This window comes from Melampsora larici-populina (genome assembly GCF_000204055.1).
Source record: "Melampsora larici-populina 98AG31 unplaced genomic scaffold MELLAscaffold_13, whole genome shotgun sequence".
NCBI classification, from domain to species: Eukaryota; Fungi; Basidiomycota; class Pucciniomycetes; order Pucciniales; family Melampsoraceae; genus Melampsora; species Melampsora laricis-populina.
The window spans coordinates 1,052,318-1,068,238 of record NW_006768777.1 but is presented as its reverse complement, the minus strand read 5'-3'; the positions used below and the strand labels follow the sequence as shown (position 1 = coordinate 1,068,238).

The 15,921-nt window shown below is 40.0% G+C and overlaps 4 protein-coding genes across 4 annotated transcripts; 1 reads left to right on the top strand and 3 right to left on the bottom strand.

Moving 5' to 3' along the window:
• Window positions 1-859: 859 nt before the first annotated feature.
• Window positions 860-3,616, top strand: MELLADRAFT_62237 (uncharacterized protein; the record flags this gene model as incomplete). The annotated part of the gene is made up of 2 exons (XM_007408729.1): window positions 860-2,063; window positions 2,283-3,616. 2 exons carry the CDS (start codon window positions 860-862, stop codon window positions 3,614-3,616), a joined length of 2,538 nt encoding a protein of 845 aa, XP_007408791.1.
• Window positions 3,617-7,972: 4,356 nt separating this feature from the next.
• Window positions 7,973-11,143, bottom strand: MELLADRAFT_116144 (uncharacterized protein; the record flags this gene model as incomplete). Its single annotated transcript, XM_007408636.1, has 10 exons — window positions 7,973-8,362; window positions 8,433-8,648; window positions 8,708-9,108; window positions 9,200-9,283; window positions 9,342-9,598; window positions 9,697-10,121; window positions 10,189-10,422; window positions 10,525-10,880; window positions 11,032-11,046; window positions 11,096-11,143. 10 exons carry the CDS (start codon window positions 11,141-11,143, stop codon window positions 8,206-8,208), a joined length of 2,193 nt encoding a protein of 730 aa, XP_007408698.1.
• A 716-nt stretch (window positions 11,144-11,859) lies between these two features.
• On the bottom strand, window positions 11,860-12,626 carry MELLADRAFT_105428 (uncharacterized protein; the record flags this gene model as incomplete). Its single annotated transcript, XM_007408635.1, has 3 exons — window positions 11,860-11,909; window positions 11,984-12,072; window positions 12,178-12,626. 3 exons carry the CDS (start codon window positions 12,624-12,626, stop codon window positions 11,860-11,862), a joined length of 588 nt encoding a protein of 195 aa, XP_007408697.1.
• A 696-nt stretch (window positions 12,627-13,322) lies between these two features.
• On the bottom strand, window positions 13,323-15,778 carry MELLADRAFT_116143 (uncharacterized protein; the record flags this gene model as incomplete). The annotated part of the gene is made up of 7 exons (XM_007408634.1): window positions 13,323-13,883; window positions 13,971-13,991; window positions 14,092-14,098; window positions 14,191-14,399; window positions 14,458-14,551; window positions 14,644-15,216; window positions 15,341-15,778. 7 exons carry the CDS (start codon window positions 15,729-15,731, stop codon window positions 13,511-13,513), a joined length of 1,668 nt encoding a protein of 555 aa, XP_007408696.1.
• Window positions 15,779-15,921: the final 143 nt, after the last annotated feature.

The following is a 15,921-nucleotide window of genomic DNA, read 5'->3' as shown; positions in this document are numbered from 1 at the left end:
GAATATCAGGCAGCAGTACACATTCCGCACCTAAGACAACATGGAGTCACCAGCTTCTGTTATATAAAGGCTTGAATATACCTCAGTAAACTTACTGTAGTGTAACAAAGCCAATAATTAAGATGCTTCAAGGAAGATCATCCAGCTTTGAGTCTCTTGAAGCCAACCATCTTAAGTCTCAGGCTGACAGTAGTTCTTAGTGGCCTGGAATTGTGATACCCTCAACTCAATCACTGGTAAGATGATCAAAACCATTGATAAACATGAACAGAAACATTCTTTAAAGGAAGAAAATGCATGATATGGCAAAATTCACAAAATTCACAAAATTCACAGAAATCTTGGCTGCACAATATCACATTTTGCACATTTCAGATTGGTAGATGATAAACATACATTTTGTGATAGTTGTTTTTTGTCATCCATTACACTGCATGTAAATTCCCCATGAAAAAGATGAAGAACTTAAAGTCATGGGATTCATTTTGATAACCCAGGTTTAAAGGTGTTTCATCATGGCTGTGGTGGTTTCTCTGGCAGTATGCCTGAATTTTCCAGAAACAAATTTCATTCAAGGTAATCAATTCTGAGACAATTGACAAATGTTTCAAGGTATTTGTGTGCTGCATCATAAATTATATCATACATATTGGAGTGGACACACATGGAGTTTTTACATACAAGTTTCATCCAAGTCCATGAATTCCCCACTTCACCCGTTGGGAGGATCTTTGAAGATATTTTTTGAGATTGCTAGCGGCAGAGTTTTCCCCAACAAAAACTATATCAAACCCAACTCAAAATGGACTCTAACACTTATTGATACACATCAACAGAATCAACTATGAGCACTCTCAACATGGCTACAAGAAGAATTAAATTAATTACAGCTGCCTCAATCTCATATCTTTCCTTTTACATTGTGAGAGGTTTAGAGCATCAGGTTGAGGATCCCTTTGAAAATACCTCCTTTGATAGTCTATACACTCAAATATTCAACTGGGGAAATGACAAGACATGTCCTACTATTGATGTTGAGGGTCATGGAATCCAGGATCTTGGACACCTACATCCTGAATCAGATATTCACACACATCAGGGGAAGCATGAACATATCTATGGGGAAGAGATTGGTTCAAAGCTTCAATTCCAGTATAATTATCTGCAGGACAAATCTTCAATGCACACCACGCTATGGAATACAAACCAAGATCCAGTTCATCATATCAATAATCATCATAGAATAGAGGAGAGTGATCCAGTGACCAATAGAATGAGTCAAGTTAGAATCCAAGGGGCACCACTAGCTGAAATGACCATAAACAAAGAGCCACATACTTGGTATCAACATCATCCTTCAATTAATAACCCATACACAGCACCATTTCACTTTTCACACACACCAGAAGATACTGATACTGGCCATAATCCAAGTGCAAATTCACTGAATCCATCACACATATACCCCTCCTTGCCTTTCCCTCTGAATGTAGACTTAGTTGATGATCTCTCAAGCATTCCAACCTGTACAAATGGTAATGACATATTCCAGGGACTTGAAGAACATCAGAAGCAAACATCTCTAAATACAATTCCAATGTATCCACATGAAAATCCTGAAACTTTCCCAAATCAACAGTTGTTGGATCATATGATGAAGTTCTCCCATTCCTCAGACCCTGAATTTAATTTCATGGAAGAAGAAACACCTGAAGGTGCTTTCAAATTTTCTTCAGACACCATCACATCACACAACTATAACATTATTGACTCTAGTTCAGGACACAATCACAGAGGTATTGCAGGAAACTCATTTTCCAGCTCTCTTCTTGTGAACCTTCAAAGACAATGTTTTCCCAGAATGGAAAATGCTCTGGAAGAAAATAAAATGCCCAGAGGTATTTCAATACATTCAGATTCAGTGGCAGATATACCCGAGATAGGTGGAGGTGAAAGATCTGCACATACAGGTGTGGATGGATCAATGTCTGATTACACCTCCTTAAATTCAAATGAAAGGGAAAAGCCTACAATGTCTACAGAGTTATGGAATATGAAAACCAGTAATCATCCAATGGAAGAAACCATGACAATAGTCAAGGAAAACCCAATATCTATCCCTTCCCAACTCAAATCATCCCTCAAGAAGAGCAGGGAATCTAAAAAAAGAACAGCAAATCCCAAAACAATCCAGAATTCAAGGAATTGCAAAACCAGATTGGCTGATTCAAGGCTTGAAAACACTCATAATAGTAATCAAAACTTATTTGAATTTTCTCCAGATTTAGACTTATCTTTTCCAAATGATAAGATGCCCCATCACTTGATCAGGAATATCCTGAGAAGGATTCCTGGTAGTCTTAGAGAATTGGGTAGTACACAGCTCAGAATGTATGGTGATTTAGTAAGCATCAATGACAAATGGTTTCTTGATTGGAAAAAAAGATTTAAAGTCTCAGTTGAAAATCTGGATTTCACAGGAGGTGTTTTAACAGATATGAGGAAGAATTTGGAACATGCGGGAAGAAAAGTCAATTCTGCAGTTGTGATGGTATTTCTTGGATTTATTGCTTTTGTTGATGCACCAGAAAACCCAGAAAGTGATTGCTACAACCTCTTCAAAAAAAGCTTACATTGGATACAAGGATATATTGATGGGTTTTCAATATTTGATACCCAGAAAATTCAAGATATAATTGGTTCTGAGACAGATATAAAAAGATACAATAGAATTTCACCATTCAGAGTACTACATGAACTCCTGTTTTTGAAGAGTCCACGTGATTTCAAGCTTTATGTATATTACCAAGTATGGAAAGAATGGAGAGATGAAAAAGTGTTGTCATTATCAATAATTCCTTATGGATTATTGAATACAAAACTTAGAATATGGATGCACAAAGGTTGTGGAAGAGACCAAAGCTATGTGGACAGGAATGAAGCATATTTACCAACAACTTCTGTCACTCCAAAGCTTTCCGAAATAGCAACTAGTAGACAAACTCTATTGAATCAAGGAAGATCATGTGTCAGATTCATTTTGAATATTGAGCAAGAGTTGAGGGTTTATTTCAAGCAGTTAAGGTCAAGCCTTCTTACCAAGGTATCTGATAAGAAACCATCATTGGGACCCAGTGAAATAAAATACTACATAAGCAGGGTTGAAAATGCCATCAGTAACTTAAAGTTGAGATTGGTTCCTTCTCTTTTTGGTGTAGTGAAGATAGTCTTAGAAAAGGAAACTGGAAGTAGTGAGTTCCTTCACATCATTCTGCGAGATGTGTGGGATTTTCTCCAAATACAGTTTTCAATCTTGACCAAAGTGGACTTTGACACATTATTTGTGGGCTCTGCAAAAATGAGTCATGCATCCTCAAATATCTGTCAAGAGTCTCAATATATGATGGAGATATTCAAAAAAAATTCAAGTGTATTGAAGATCATAAAGGTGGAACCTACAATATGGGACCTATTAAAGAGGTGGCCAAAGCCATCATCAATCAAGGACCATGTGAGACACTTGGACGAGGTATTGGAGACTTGTATACCAGAACAGTTTCCATTATGGTTGAAGGAAAATGGTTTTAATTTGTCAAAACAAGAAATGGAGGCTTGAATCTTACCTGGATTATAAGCAGATGAATTGAAGTCATATTCTATCTAAATTTTTGACATGTGCAGAAAACTTATTTGTTTTTGTTGTAGCAGATATGTCAATTATTGTGGTATGTTTCCCTACCCACCCACTCCAAATGATTGATTTCTTTGTTGCAATTATTTCAGAGAGGGGCCTAGATATAGCTCAGATGTATCACTATGAAACTATTAAGCCCCCCATTGATTGAGTAATCACCTTCAATACAAAAATGCAATTTGATAAGCTAGATGGTGAAGAAAGAAACTAATATAATGCTCTTTCAGGTATAATGATATATCTAAATTGACTATATGTTTCAAACTTATCATATACGGATAGTCTGAAACATGACAGGCACATATATAAAAATAAATGAGCAAAGACAAACTACACAACAGTGAAAATAGTGAAAAGTGGTGAACTCAATGAAGAGGGGTAATAGCTTGAACCCATGTTGCATCTTCATGCCCCACAAAAGGGGAATTCAACAATTGATTAACTCACTGAATATCAGCTTGGAAGCAATGAACCTTCAGGCAATTTTGCAACGAACCCTTGCTTAGCATTGAAGTGGAGGCAGGTGATTATTCTTAATCTACTTTTGTTCTAGGTGTGAAACCTGACAAAACAATCATCAACAAAGCCACAAGGGAGAATTTCCAGTCCTGTCAAAACTAGCTTGCCAATATGTGGCTGCCAGTGGGAGCTCAGCCACTGTTGAGTAAACATTTTCATTGGCTGCAGATGCCTGTAGTACAGACCAAGGACCATTGATACCAAGAACAATAGAGTGTTACACAAGTAGTTGACTATGGATTGTGAATGGATTCACTCTTGATGTGGGTCTTGAAGAAACCTACCAGATCATGAAAGAGTGCATTGATACTGAATTAGCATCTTGGGTTCCGCAGGCACCATTGCTTGAACTGTGCATGGGAATTTATTTGGCACATGTGATTGAGAAATTATGAGTGTCTTTGAATCAAGAAAGATATCTGTGGGTTTGGGTAACTAAGATTGTGCACAATAGCGCTGTGAGAACCAAGTCCCTACACAAAATCTAACAAGATTATTCTGACCTGGATGATTGGTACAGATTTGATTAGTTTAAGTTATCTATCAGTCAATAACTGATCTCTGTTATAAAGAGTAAGAGTTTCTCTTTCCAGATATTCCATTTTATTCACCTAAGATTGTGTACAATAGCACTGTGAGAAACAGCTCCTTACATGCAATCTAACAAGATTATTCTGACCTGAAACAACAAATCAATCAGAAAGATTCATGATCAAGATAGGACTTATGAAGTTAGTACCTGGATGATTGGTACAGATTTAATTAGTTGAAGTTATCTATCATTCAATAACTGATCTATGTTGTCAAGAGTAAGAGTCTTATGGCAGATGAAACATAACAGCTATTGAGCATAAATATCAATATTAGTAAAAAATATACAAGAAAGGAAAAGTTGGAAGAGTACGTACTTCTCTTTCCAAAGATGAGGAAAGAGAAGTACTTTCAAGTTCAGTGATTCTGACATATGGGTTAATGTGACAAACTTGATAAATTTGATTGGGGTAATTTGTATCTTCACATAATTTTCCTCAACAGTTTATTGCATTTAATTCTCCTTCAGTTCTTTGTGTTTCCTCAATTTGTTACCTCTTCTTGTGTGAATTGAAGACTTCAACAGTGATCCTTTTGATAGACCTTTAGAGTGAGGGTTTGGAATACATGACAGCTTGAGGTCTGAGTTTCAAAATTTTAAGAACATAGTGGCAAAATTCTATCCAACTCAAGAACCTGATGGGGTGGCGCACCAACTTGAGGTGAAGCCATCACTAAGCTGGCCCCAATTCCCATATTTCAATACCTACTGCCAACTGCCACTCTTTTTGGAAATTCCCGGGGTAGGAATTATGGTGCCTTTGCAACATAATTACGCTGGGCATAGCCTGTACACCCAAAATAGACTCAGATAATAGAACAATTCTAAGACAATGTTTTTTGGTACAGTGTGATGAATTTAGCAACAATTTTATCTGGAAGTTGACAAGGCAACATTGAATAAGTGATCCGATACAACTGCACATTGTCAATAAAAAGCTTGCTTGTTGGTGTGCATGAAAAAATAAGTTTCACTGGAAGGTTAAGATTGAGGGAAGCCATTGATCTGTGAATATAATTTGTCTCTCCAAGGTGAAAAATAACTACATTTAATCTACAAAATGATTACAAGTGCATCAAGTGTGCATTCATTCTGCATTCTTAATCATCTTGTACATTAAATTTGATCATGTTTCAGCTTGGAGAAACACATTATATTTGCAGTGCAAGGAGGAAAAGTTGGAGTGTTGAAATATATGGATGCACAGAAAATCATGGTTTTAGTTGAAAGGCCAAAGATGGAATTCTAAAAGTGGAGTAACAGTAAAATGCATGTGTAATGATATCTAGTATAATATTTCCTTGAATAATTTAGCGTTCTGCAGGGGATGGGTAGCAAAAGTGAGACAAATACATATCTTTTCAAATGCAGCAGGTCAGATTATAACACATGAAGAGGTTAAATTTCTTTTTGCAGAGAGTTTGTGATCTTTGATAAATCGTGTGTTTGTGAAGTTCATGAACACACGGTTTATTGCATGATGAACACATGGTTTGCAAGAGATCTTTTGAATGACAATGGCAAATGCTCATGATTCACTCTTGAACAGAATGCTTTCCAAAAAATGAAGTATGTGCTTTTCATGAGTTCAAAATAAATGGTTCAGGGTGTTCCACTGAACATTGAATTGATCTCTATTCAACACTTTGTTTGGCTGCTTTTCAAAGTATACGTGTGCTAGGCAGCTTAATTTCTTTTTACAATATGCTTTATAGTCCATGATTTCAGTTTTTTTGGTAAACAACAACAATGGCCGAGCTTACATAATAAAAGCATTGCAGGTTTTTAAGCTTTTGGAAAATTGATATTAGAGCTTTTGATGGAACCAGAAGGAATGTTTTACAAGGTGTGTCATTTTATGCTAGTGAACTTTAGAAATGCAGATTTTATGATAGAAGTTTCCAATATTATCATTGAAAATTAAATTAAATGCTTATTAAAACTTTATACAATGCTTTTCAAAGCTTGGTATTAGTACCATAACTCAAATTGGTGTTGAATTGCTATTTGAGTTCTTTTGAAACCAGTAAAGTACATACAGTTTTTAGAAATAGATATGTAGAGGTCTCAAGGTAATGGTGCTTTTACTAAGGACATTAAGAGGTGTGCATTGAAAGCCAAAGGAAATGCTTTTCAAAAGCTATATTGATTGCTCTTTGAAATTCTCAAAACTTAAATCTTGGTATCAGAACTGTAGGTCAAATTGGTATCAAATTGCTTTTGTAAAAGTAGATGAGTGGAGAAGTATAGGGATTTAAGCTTATGTAATATTACTTCACTTGGACTGAGATTTGCATTGTTCTCAATCCTTTGACATGCTTGTGTGTTCATTTCCCAAGATGTACGCAAGATGCACATCAAGGGCCTCCAGGTGAAACAAGAGCTGTACCTCAATCAGTACAAGCATCATTGTGTTCCAGAGCAAAATGCAGCCAACTTTCAAGATTTCACCAGAACTTCTACCACCAGCAGCTGCGGTGCTGGCATATATCGTTTGTTCCATCAAGCCTTCAACACAGACCTTGTCAAGTGGACAGTGCCGATCTACAAAAATATATGCGTTGTAGGGGAGTCGAACCCCTGACGAGGCCACTCGCACAATGGCAAGGCCCCAGTTTACCGCTAGCCTAACAACGCTTGCAGCGAAAGCGGCCAAATAATTGTAGGATCGTATCACCAATTTGCACTTCTTCCAATGAAGTGCTGTGTAGCCCCACAGGTAGTCGAGTGTTGTGCCTATGAGCCCATACCCCCAGAATGTGTCTTGCTCGGGGGTCTGTATGCGCTCTTCAGGTTCCCAACAGAGGGGGGTCAACTAAGAACAGCTTTTGGGTGATCTACACAATGTATGCCAATCTCATCATGGTTGTCACCAGACCTTTTGTTTTACCACATTAGTCTATTTTTTCGAGCTTGAAACCCCATACCTGTGTTTTTCTGAATGGTCCGTATCAGCAGTGATTGTGGAGGACCATAAGCTTTCAAAGGTGAGTTCTGCCTATGGATCTTTGAAGATTAGATTTGGGAAGTGGGTCAGAATCAGACTTGCGTAAGACTTTCCCAGACCTACTAATGAATTGATACTCTCAAAGTATTTCCACATGGTGGACCACCTGCCATGTGGATCTTGACTTTTTTGATTGGATCACTCGCTCATCTGAAGTTGTAGTATATAATTTCAATGATTTTCAAGCAAAGAATAAATTACATAAGAATCATTCAACCTATGACAGGTACTTTTGTAAGCAATACAGATTTATGAAAAGGTATACAATATAACCTCCAGTTTGATCACCTCAAGGAAACACACTGGCTGGATAATCAAGACAGTTAGATCCTCATTTACAATCATGTCCAAGACACCATGATCAATTCCCGCACCACAAATCACTCCTCATGATCATGTAGGGGGGATTGTTCCTTCCAACCATTCCATAATGCTACCTTTTCCTTCATACTTACTAATAAGTATGGGGATTGGTGTTGTAGATGTCGGTTGAAGTTTTTCTACCCTGGCCTTAACACCATTTCTGAGTGAAAAGCTGACGGTCAAAAATCTAAGAAAGATATCCAAACATAAGTGAAATAATCAATTCCAGGGATAGGAGGCCAAAGAAAATATCTTACATCTCCAGTTCGCCCCGTACACAACTGAAGCCTGGCGCACATCGTGTGGCTGAAAAGCCTTTCTGTTCAACTGAGTCCAATAAAGCTGATAAGATGCATTCTTCTACCTCACGTTGAAGTACACTTGAAAGCTGCGGAAGAGCAATTTTGATTGACTGATGAGGTAACCATAAAGAAACCACTGCTGGGCAAGCGACTGTGAAAAAAACTGAATGACTATGTAACAAGTTACGTCACCAAGCTGCATGAAGTATATGAAGAGAGGAACAACTTACTGTTCACAAATCCTCAATGTCCACATGCCCCCCAGCGCAAATGTCTTATTTTGCGTATCCTCGCCAAATCCAGTATCGCTCAGTAAACGTATGATTTTTGCGACCGATTCCAACACCGGCTCACATTCAAGATCGACCTCGAGACGAGTCGGCGTCAATGCGTCGGCAGCTTGGATAAAAAGACGTCGCACGCTCAGGGCACAGGTGTAGAAAACAATTAAATCCAATACCGGTTTCAGCATCTTGGGTCGAGAGACTTTTGGCTTAGATATTGCAGAGCCAGTAGCGTGTAGACGCCGTGATCGGTACATTGAAGTCATCATAAGCCGCATGATCGATGATATTAGAAGCGCCAGAGGTGAGTCCTCATTTGAAAATTTAGTTGATGCAACTTTTTCAACCTATGAGATGGAAAGTGGACAGGATCGTTAGTATATGCACAAGGACTGATCCGTTGAGCATAATATTAACCATCTCAAACCGTATCTGTACTCTTAGTCCTAGGTCCTCGACATGTACAGAAGAATCTGATGTGATGATTGAATAGCTATCGACAAGTTGCGCCTCCTTGGAAACCTAACAAAAGACATGGCTATCAGAACTTGGCCACCCAAATTGTAACTGGGCAAGTCACCTCGCTGAAGATTTCTTCTTCGAGCATCTCTGCACGAGCCATTTCTAAGTCTTCAGAAAAGAGGGGTGATGTGGCAGATTGAAAGGAGTAGTTTGACCAAGGAGAAAAGTATTCCGGTTGACCTTCGGGTGTGATCAGGCTGATGACCAAACGTCGCCTGGGTCGAGTGGGAAACTTCATCTCCGGTCGCGAGCCAACTGAACCCAGAGATGCTGGCTCCAATGAAGCAATCGAAGAAGCGCGTAGAACCTCCGCAGCTGTACTTCAGGTAGTCACAGTATGCCAGGCAAGGAGAATAGTTGGACTGAGTGTGAAAGTTGAGGTCAAAAGTGAAGAGAGCGTATGTAGAACGGACCTTCGGGGTTTGCAAAGACAATGCCAACTTCTTTCGCTGCTCGCTCCGCTCCTTTTCCTATCAGGCTTACGTCAACACCGGCTTTGACGCCTTTTGGTCGCATATCCCAGCCTTCTTCTCGAAGCTCTAACAAAGCGTTCCATTGATCTTGAGATCTTTCAACTTGTTTCCCCAGTTCTTCTGAGGCGTTCCTCAGGACATTCGATACATTTTTGGTAGTTTTTTGCTTTCGCATCAAGGATACTGCAGCGTCAACAAGGGTCGTGGATTCTGCTTGAGGTGGAATATGATCTGGAGAATGGATAGCGGGTGCGAGACCGCCGTTTGGCATGGGTAGACTGTTGGTGTCCACTGTATCAGGAGCCAGAGGGCCAAGGACGATATTCAAAAGATCGAGTCCTGCTGCCAATTCAACCCCAATCGCACTGGAAACGCACAATGAGAGAGCATGAGAGATCTGTAGATTTCTTTCTAAATGGATTGATGACTTGCCCGAGATGCTGAACCATTTTGAGCTTCATCTCCCATAAATCCTCGCTACTGATAGAGTCCGTTCCTTGGGGTTCTTCTTTCGTGGTCGACTCATCAGAGGCATCAGGCGTCTCTTCCAGCTCTGCAGGGGTAGTAGGGGCGGTGTGAATGGAATCAAGGGTTAGCTGGGAGAAGTCGCCACGTTCTTGCCACACGCGACATAGATTGTCGGTCATCCGAGTTGTTTCATCATCACTGATCGAGAGAGACAAAGAAAGTGGAATCATGATTTGAAAGAGCATTTATATCATTATTGTTTGTCTCTAAGAGCGGTAGAGTCTGAGCCATGGAGCATACGGTTGTTTCCAAATACGAGTGCCATCGTCCGTAAGATCCCAAAGCACGTCTTTTTGAGATTCAAAATATTCTTTATCCAGTGGGATATCATTGGCCAAACGGCGAGCAGAAGGAGGTTCAAGATTAACTGAAAGCTTTGGCTCCCGCATCTTCAGAACGGGCGGTGAAGGTAGAATGGTTGGATGTCGTTCGAGTTTCCTTGGAAAGGTTGGAAAGGCTTGTGTGGTGCTGAAATGGTAAATAAGTAAAACAGCCAAGGTGATGATCAAGTCGAGTGGAAAAATCGCGACAGGCACATCGAGGTGGTCAAGTCCCCGAGACACATTCGGGACCTTGAGCAACCCCGTTACGGGCTTCTGATCGAAAAACACCCGGGTTTTCTAGTTTGTCATGTATCCCAGGACCATGCTTCCACATACAAGTTATGACCACTCTCAAGTCTTGAAAGGAAACAAGCAAAACGAGGAGGAGAATGATAACGAAGGCTTCAAAAAATCCTTCGCTGACCCCTGGAACGGTAATCTACATGACAGGTGATTTTCATGCAGATGAAACAAGGTGGAAAGCACACCTGAGAGGTATAATCCTGGATCCACAAGTGATCAATAATTTGGTTCATGATTATAATTGGTTTTTCAAGACCTTAGAACAAAATATTAAGGCTGCTTGTTCTCGAGGTTTTATGGTTCATTCGCAGGGATTGAGTGTTGTGCGGCGTACATGATTGACTCCCTTGACAAGATCAGCTTCTTGGTCTTGGGATTTGTGCAGTGAATGTATTTAATCTCTCAGGTAATCTTGCCAATCCTTGAAAGCTCATCAACATTCTGATAGGCGTTGCTCCACCAAAGCCAGCTGATCTGGTTTAATATCATTGGTGATGTGATATCACATTTCATTGGACTGTTAGGAGTTGAGGACGTTAGAACGGTTGACCAATTGTTCTCTACGTGAAGACCTCATGATTGGTTGGTAGAGTTTTATGGTCCACCATGCCTGAAAAGGCTGTGGATATCTACATCCTAATCACCATGTACACAGGATCTAACGGTGTTTAAAAACTGAATCATAACTTTTCAACCTTGCAAATTCTCTCACATCCAAAAGCTGACTGCCATGTGAATGGTTCAAAGGTAGGGATCAAGATCATTAAAATCTCCAGTGAGAATGGTCATCGTCAAGAAATCATTAGGTATAAATAAATTAGATTGCATATTGTTCTACAGTATCAAATCTTGATTCTAAGCTAAATCATCTAGGAATATCTTAGTCATATTATTATAACCCAATTGAGTATAAAATGTAAATTCAAAAGAAACAAAGGAAATTGTTTCTCTATGTTCGAGTTCCATTAGAAAGTACGTTTGAAATGATGATCATAGCAACTAAAGAAAATCGAAATTGGATCAGTTTATGGTATACGAATGTATGGAGAAAAGGTTTAGGAAAGAGAACTAACGAGGAAGAGCTTCAGATCTCAATCGAATAATTTCTGCAAGGTTTGGTTTAACTTGTGAAGGATCATTAGCGATATCATTAAAATGTTGCCTAGAAGAAAGAAAAAAAAAGAAAAGAAAAAGGATCATGTCAAAAATTTATCAACTTGATCAACTTGGAAAGAAAAGATAAATTAACGAATGGTTTTTGGCTTACTGAATTTGTTCAATAATTGGACCTAACTTTTCAGATGCTTGATCATTTTCTTCACGTTTAGATTGATCCAATGGATGTTCAGATAAATAAGTTCGATGTTTAGTTTGTTGGAATTCGATTTTAGTTCCATTTTGAGCTAAACCAATGATTTCTTCTGATGAAAGTTCATTTTGTGAAAGTTTCTTAACTATCTGATTGAGTCTAGCAACGTCAATATTATTGGAAATTAATTCTGATAAAGCTTTCTTGTGATCTGCTGGTTCTTTGTTCTCTTCATCTTCCGTCTTTTGCTCGGTTGGAGGTGGAGATGAGTTGATTTGGTTTGCCAACGTTGGGTTTTCGACTGGAGTGTTCACATCATTTTGTGGATTTGGAAATGGACTGGCGCATATTACAGTGACTAGCAAGATCACCATCAAAAGGGTCTGTTGTAATGAGGATGAGTGCATGATGAATAAAAGATATAGGTAGCTAGTTTGAGATTAAGTGATTAGTAGGTGGGTGGTTCTTGGATAGGCTTGCTATGAAGGATGGGTGAAAAGTATGGTGATATGGTTGGTCATCTTATATCAATGAGGGAATACGCGGTTAGGAACTCGCAAATGTATAGCTCCCAGCATCTCAGTTTGATTTCATTGTGCTTCCAGACTGCCGCGTCATTGGTTTTGCAAGTCAATGTTACTTGTTGATGTATTACGTTTGTGTCCAGACTGAAGATGAGGCAGCTCTCGCGTGGATATAGAAACACAGCTCTTAGATCAAGCCTGGTTGACTAAAGCTGCCGTACAGTTATCATGATAACGTTTTACCATACAACAGTCGAAAGGTAATTAGGCCGTTGATGATTCGACATGAAGAAACCAATCAGAATCGAAGTCCTCGGTTCAAACTTCAATCTGGCGTGGAAGGTCTTTTTGGTACAGAAAGTTCAGATGCTGCTTTCTGAATGAGTCACTCATCCCAACTACTCGCTTGTCCGAGAGAGACTTAATTAGGTTAGCGCACCACTGTGATGCATCAAAATGACTCAATCGTATGCCCAATAGACCACCAGGGCCACCTTTCCGAATTCATGCCAATCATCTTTGATATTGGACGCTATCACTATATGATCTCATCAAAGGGATCCGGCGCAATAGCTATGTCGAAAACTCATAAGACTCCGAATCGACGTCCCGGACATGGTTTTGGGAAACTTCGAGCTCTAAGATTCTGCTACCTTACAACATTGATGGGATGACATAGCTTACACCTGTATAGCTTACTGTACCTCCCGCCGTGTCACAAGGATCCTAATATCTATATTTAACATGAAATCTGCGTCAACTATCTGTCATGTTGTACGCTCAAGCCAACTTTTGATCCGTTCAAAATGACCCTCAATCAAGCTCTCCCCATGAGCCGCATCCCAGGCCATCACCAAACCCGCTGCGGCCTGCCCTGGCTCCCCTTTCTCTGTCCCAACTTCTGTCATACCATTCTGTAAAAGGTACTTTCTTACACGCGGTGCGTTTAGTACCGAATCACGACCAGCTAGGAAAACACTACATCTGTTGCCATCCTTGAAGTCTGGAAGCTCAGCTGGCCACAGTATATTGGCAACCCAATCGAAATGACGATGTAAGTATTTGGCCACGCCTAGCTCGGTGCCAATGTAATATCGCATCAATCGCTCAAGACCGTTCTGAGGGGTCCCATAAAGAAAACTGTAAGATGAGGTCCTCCAGATATGATCAGTATAGGCTATCATCAAATTACATCGGAATCAACCTCCTTGGAGTAGTGTTGCTTACTTATGACAAACGTGCCCTTCCCTGTGAACGGATGATTGGAAACCAACAAGATCAACACAAGCAGAGTCGTCAGTCTGACTTATCCACTGTCTTGAGATTGGGCTGATGGTAGACTGCTCACCAAAGACCTAAATTTAGAAGATGGGAGTCGCGGTGCAAAAATGGTCAGAAGACAGTGGCATCAACTTTGAGCCTCATCTTCTCGAACATCTGCACTCACAGAAACAAACTGGATCGACCAAGCAGACTCGTTTGACGAGATGAGGCATGGATTTGATAATCCAGGCTGCCACGATCGTGCCGTTCGAATGTCCGAAAAGATCGGCCCCACTTGTCTCAAATCCCTCCTTACGAAAAACTTCGCGCATATCTGACGTCATCTCTTCCTTGGATGGCGGGGAAAGATGTTGAGACGAGAAGGAACTTGACCTGTTTGAATGGAAGTTAGATACCAATGCGAAGAGAATCTTGGGAACAGCATACTGACGAAATTGAGGGCTGGATAGGTATCATGACGGGCCGCGATCGAGCCCAGGGTGAATGTGCAAGATAGCGGAGGAAGGCGACATATTGGATAAAGCCTGCCAGGATTCAAGTATTTGTGAGATGGTAATGGTTTGATTTGGGTACGAAGTCCTAGAGCATGGTTCTTGTAAGTGATCTGCAGACTGACCAACCCCCAATCCATGGATGCAGATGAATGGCACCGATCGAGTTTTTTCAGGTGCCTGATCCCATCCATCCGGTTTCCGAATCAAGTAGCGTAAGCCGTCGGGTCGATGGGTACATTGTGTTTCCGTGAAGCCATTTTTAATCAACATTCGCTTGACCATCCAACTTAATCCTTGAACAGCCGCATAAAATCCAATGGGATGAGAAGTCACTTTGACAGGGTCAAGTGTGAGACGCATGACTCGAGGACGTAAGCGTGAATTATAACCCGGCGGAAGCTTGGCACCCGCCCGTAATTCGAAAACCGAAAGCAGAGATGCGATTAACTCGTGATGAGCCGCATCGCGTATTTCGTGATGATGGACACTGAAAAGTGACCATGCAAGCCATTCCATGAAATTATCACGGCAGATCTCTTCCCATTCGCATTTCCCAAACCAAATCACTACGTGTGACCTGAAGTCTACAGCATGAGGATCATGAAAATCCAAGGCTACGGTCGGAGCCAAAGTTTGGGGAGATACCGGACGCTGAAGTCGCGTGCGCTGCTGGTTGCTTGATTCGGCAAAAGATGCTAAGGTCGAAGGATATGAAGTACCGAGAGATGGTACAGAAAATAGGAGATCGATCGATATCAGTTCGTGAAATCGAAGATATGTTCAATGGTATCAAAGAGGGAGATGCCCGTGAAAACGCACCATCGAGCTGTTGACCTAAATCAGGTGGAATTCCACTACCTACGACCTTAAGAATACAGGATCGAAGGAACTCGGGAGAATGTTGGACTTGATAAATCCTACGCTGAGCTAGCTTAGCTTGATAACAATAATAAATTGAAAAGAGAACTTCAAGTAAAGCATAAGAGAATAGAAGTGAACTGGGTCTAGATTTAGATTGGGCAAGAAATTTCAATAGTGACTGAAGATGAGGAAATGAAGTGAAATCAAATGGTCTATTGGATAAAAGCAAACGAAGAGAAAACCTAAGTGAATGATTTAAAGTGTAATACCAAGACCAGGGAATTAGACCCCAGACTGCATAAATGAGAAAGGTATAAGACCAATCAGATAAATGAAAGATTGAAGTCATTGATTTTGAGATACTTCAGATGAACTTGAAGGTAAGTAGTAGGAATGGTAAAATAGAAATAGTACATCATCTATGGTTGGATTGTGAAATCGATTGAAATATGAAAATCAATCAAATCAAATTAAATTAAGTACAAAGTAGCATCATTGATTTTGATCAAGTTGATTGAATCGCTTGTCTATCGGGGGAC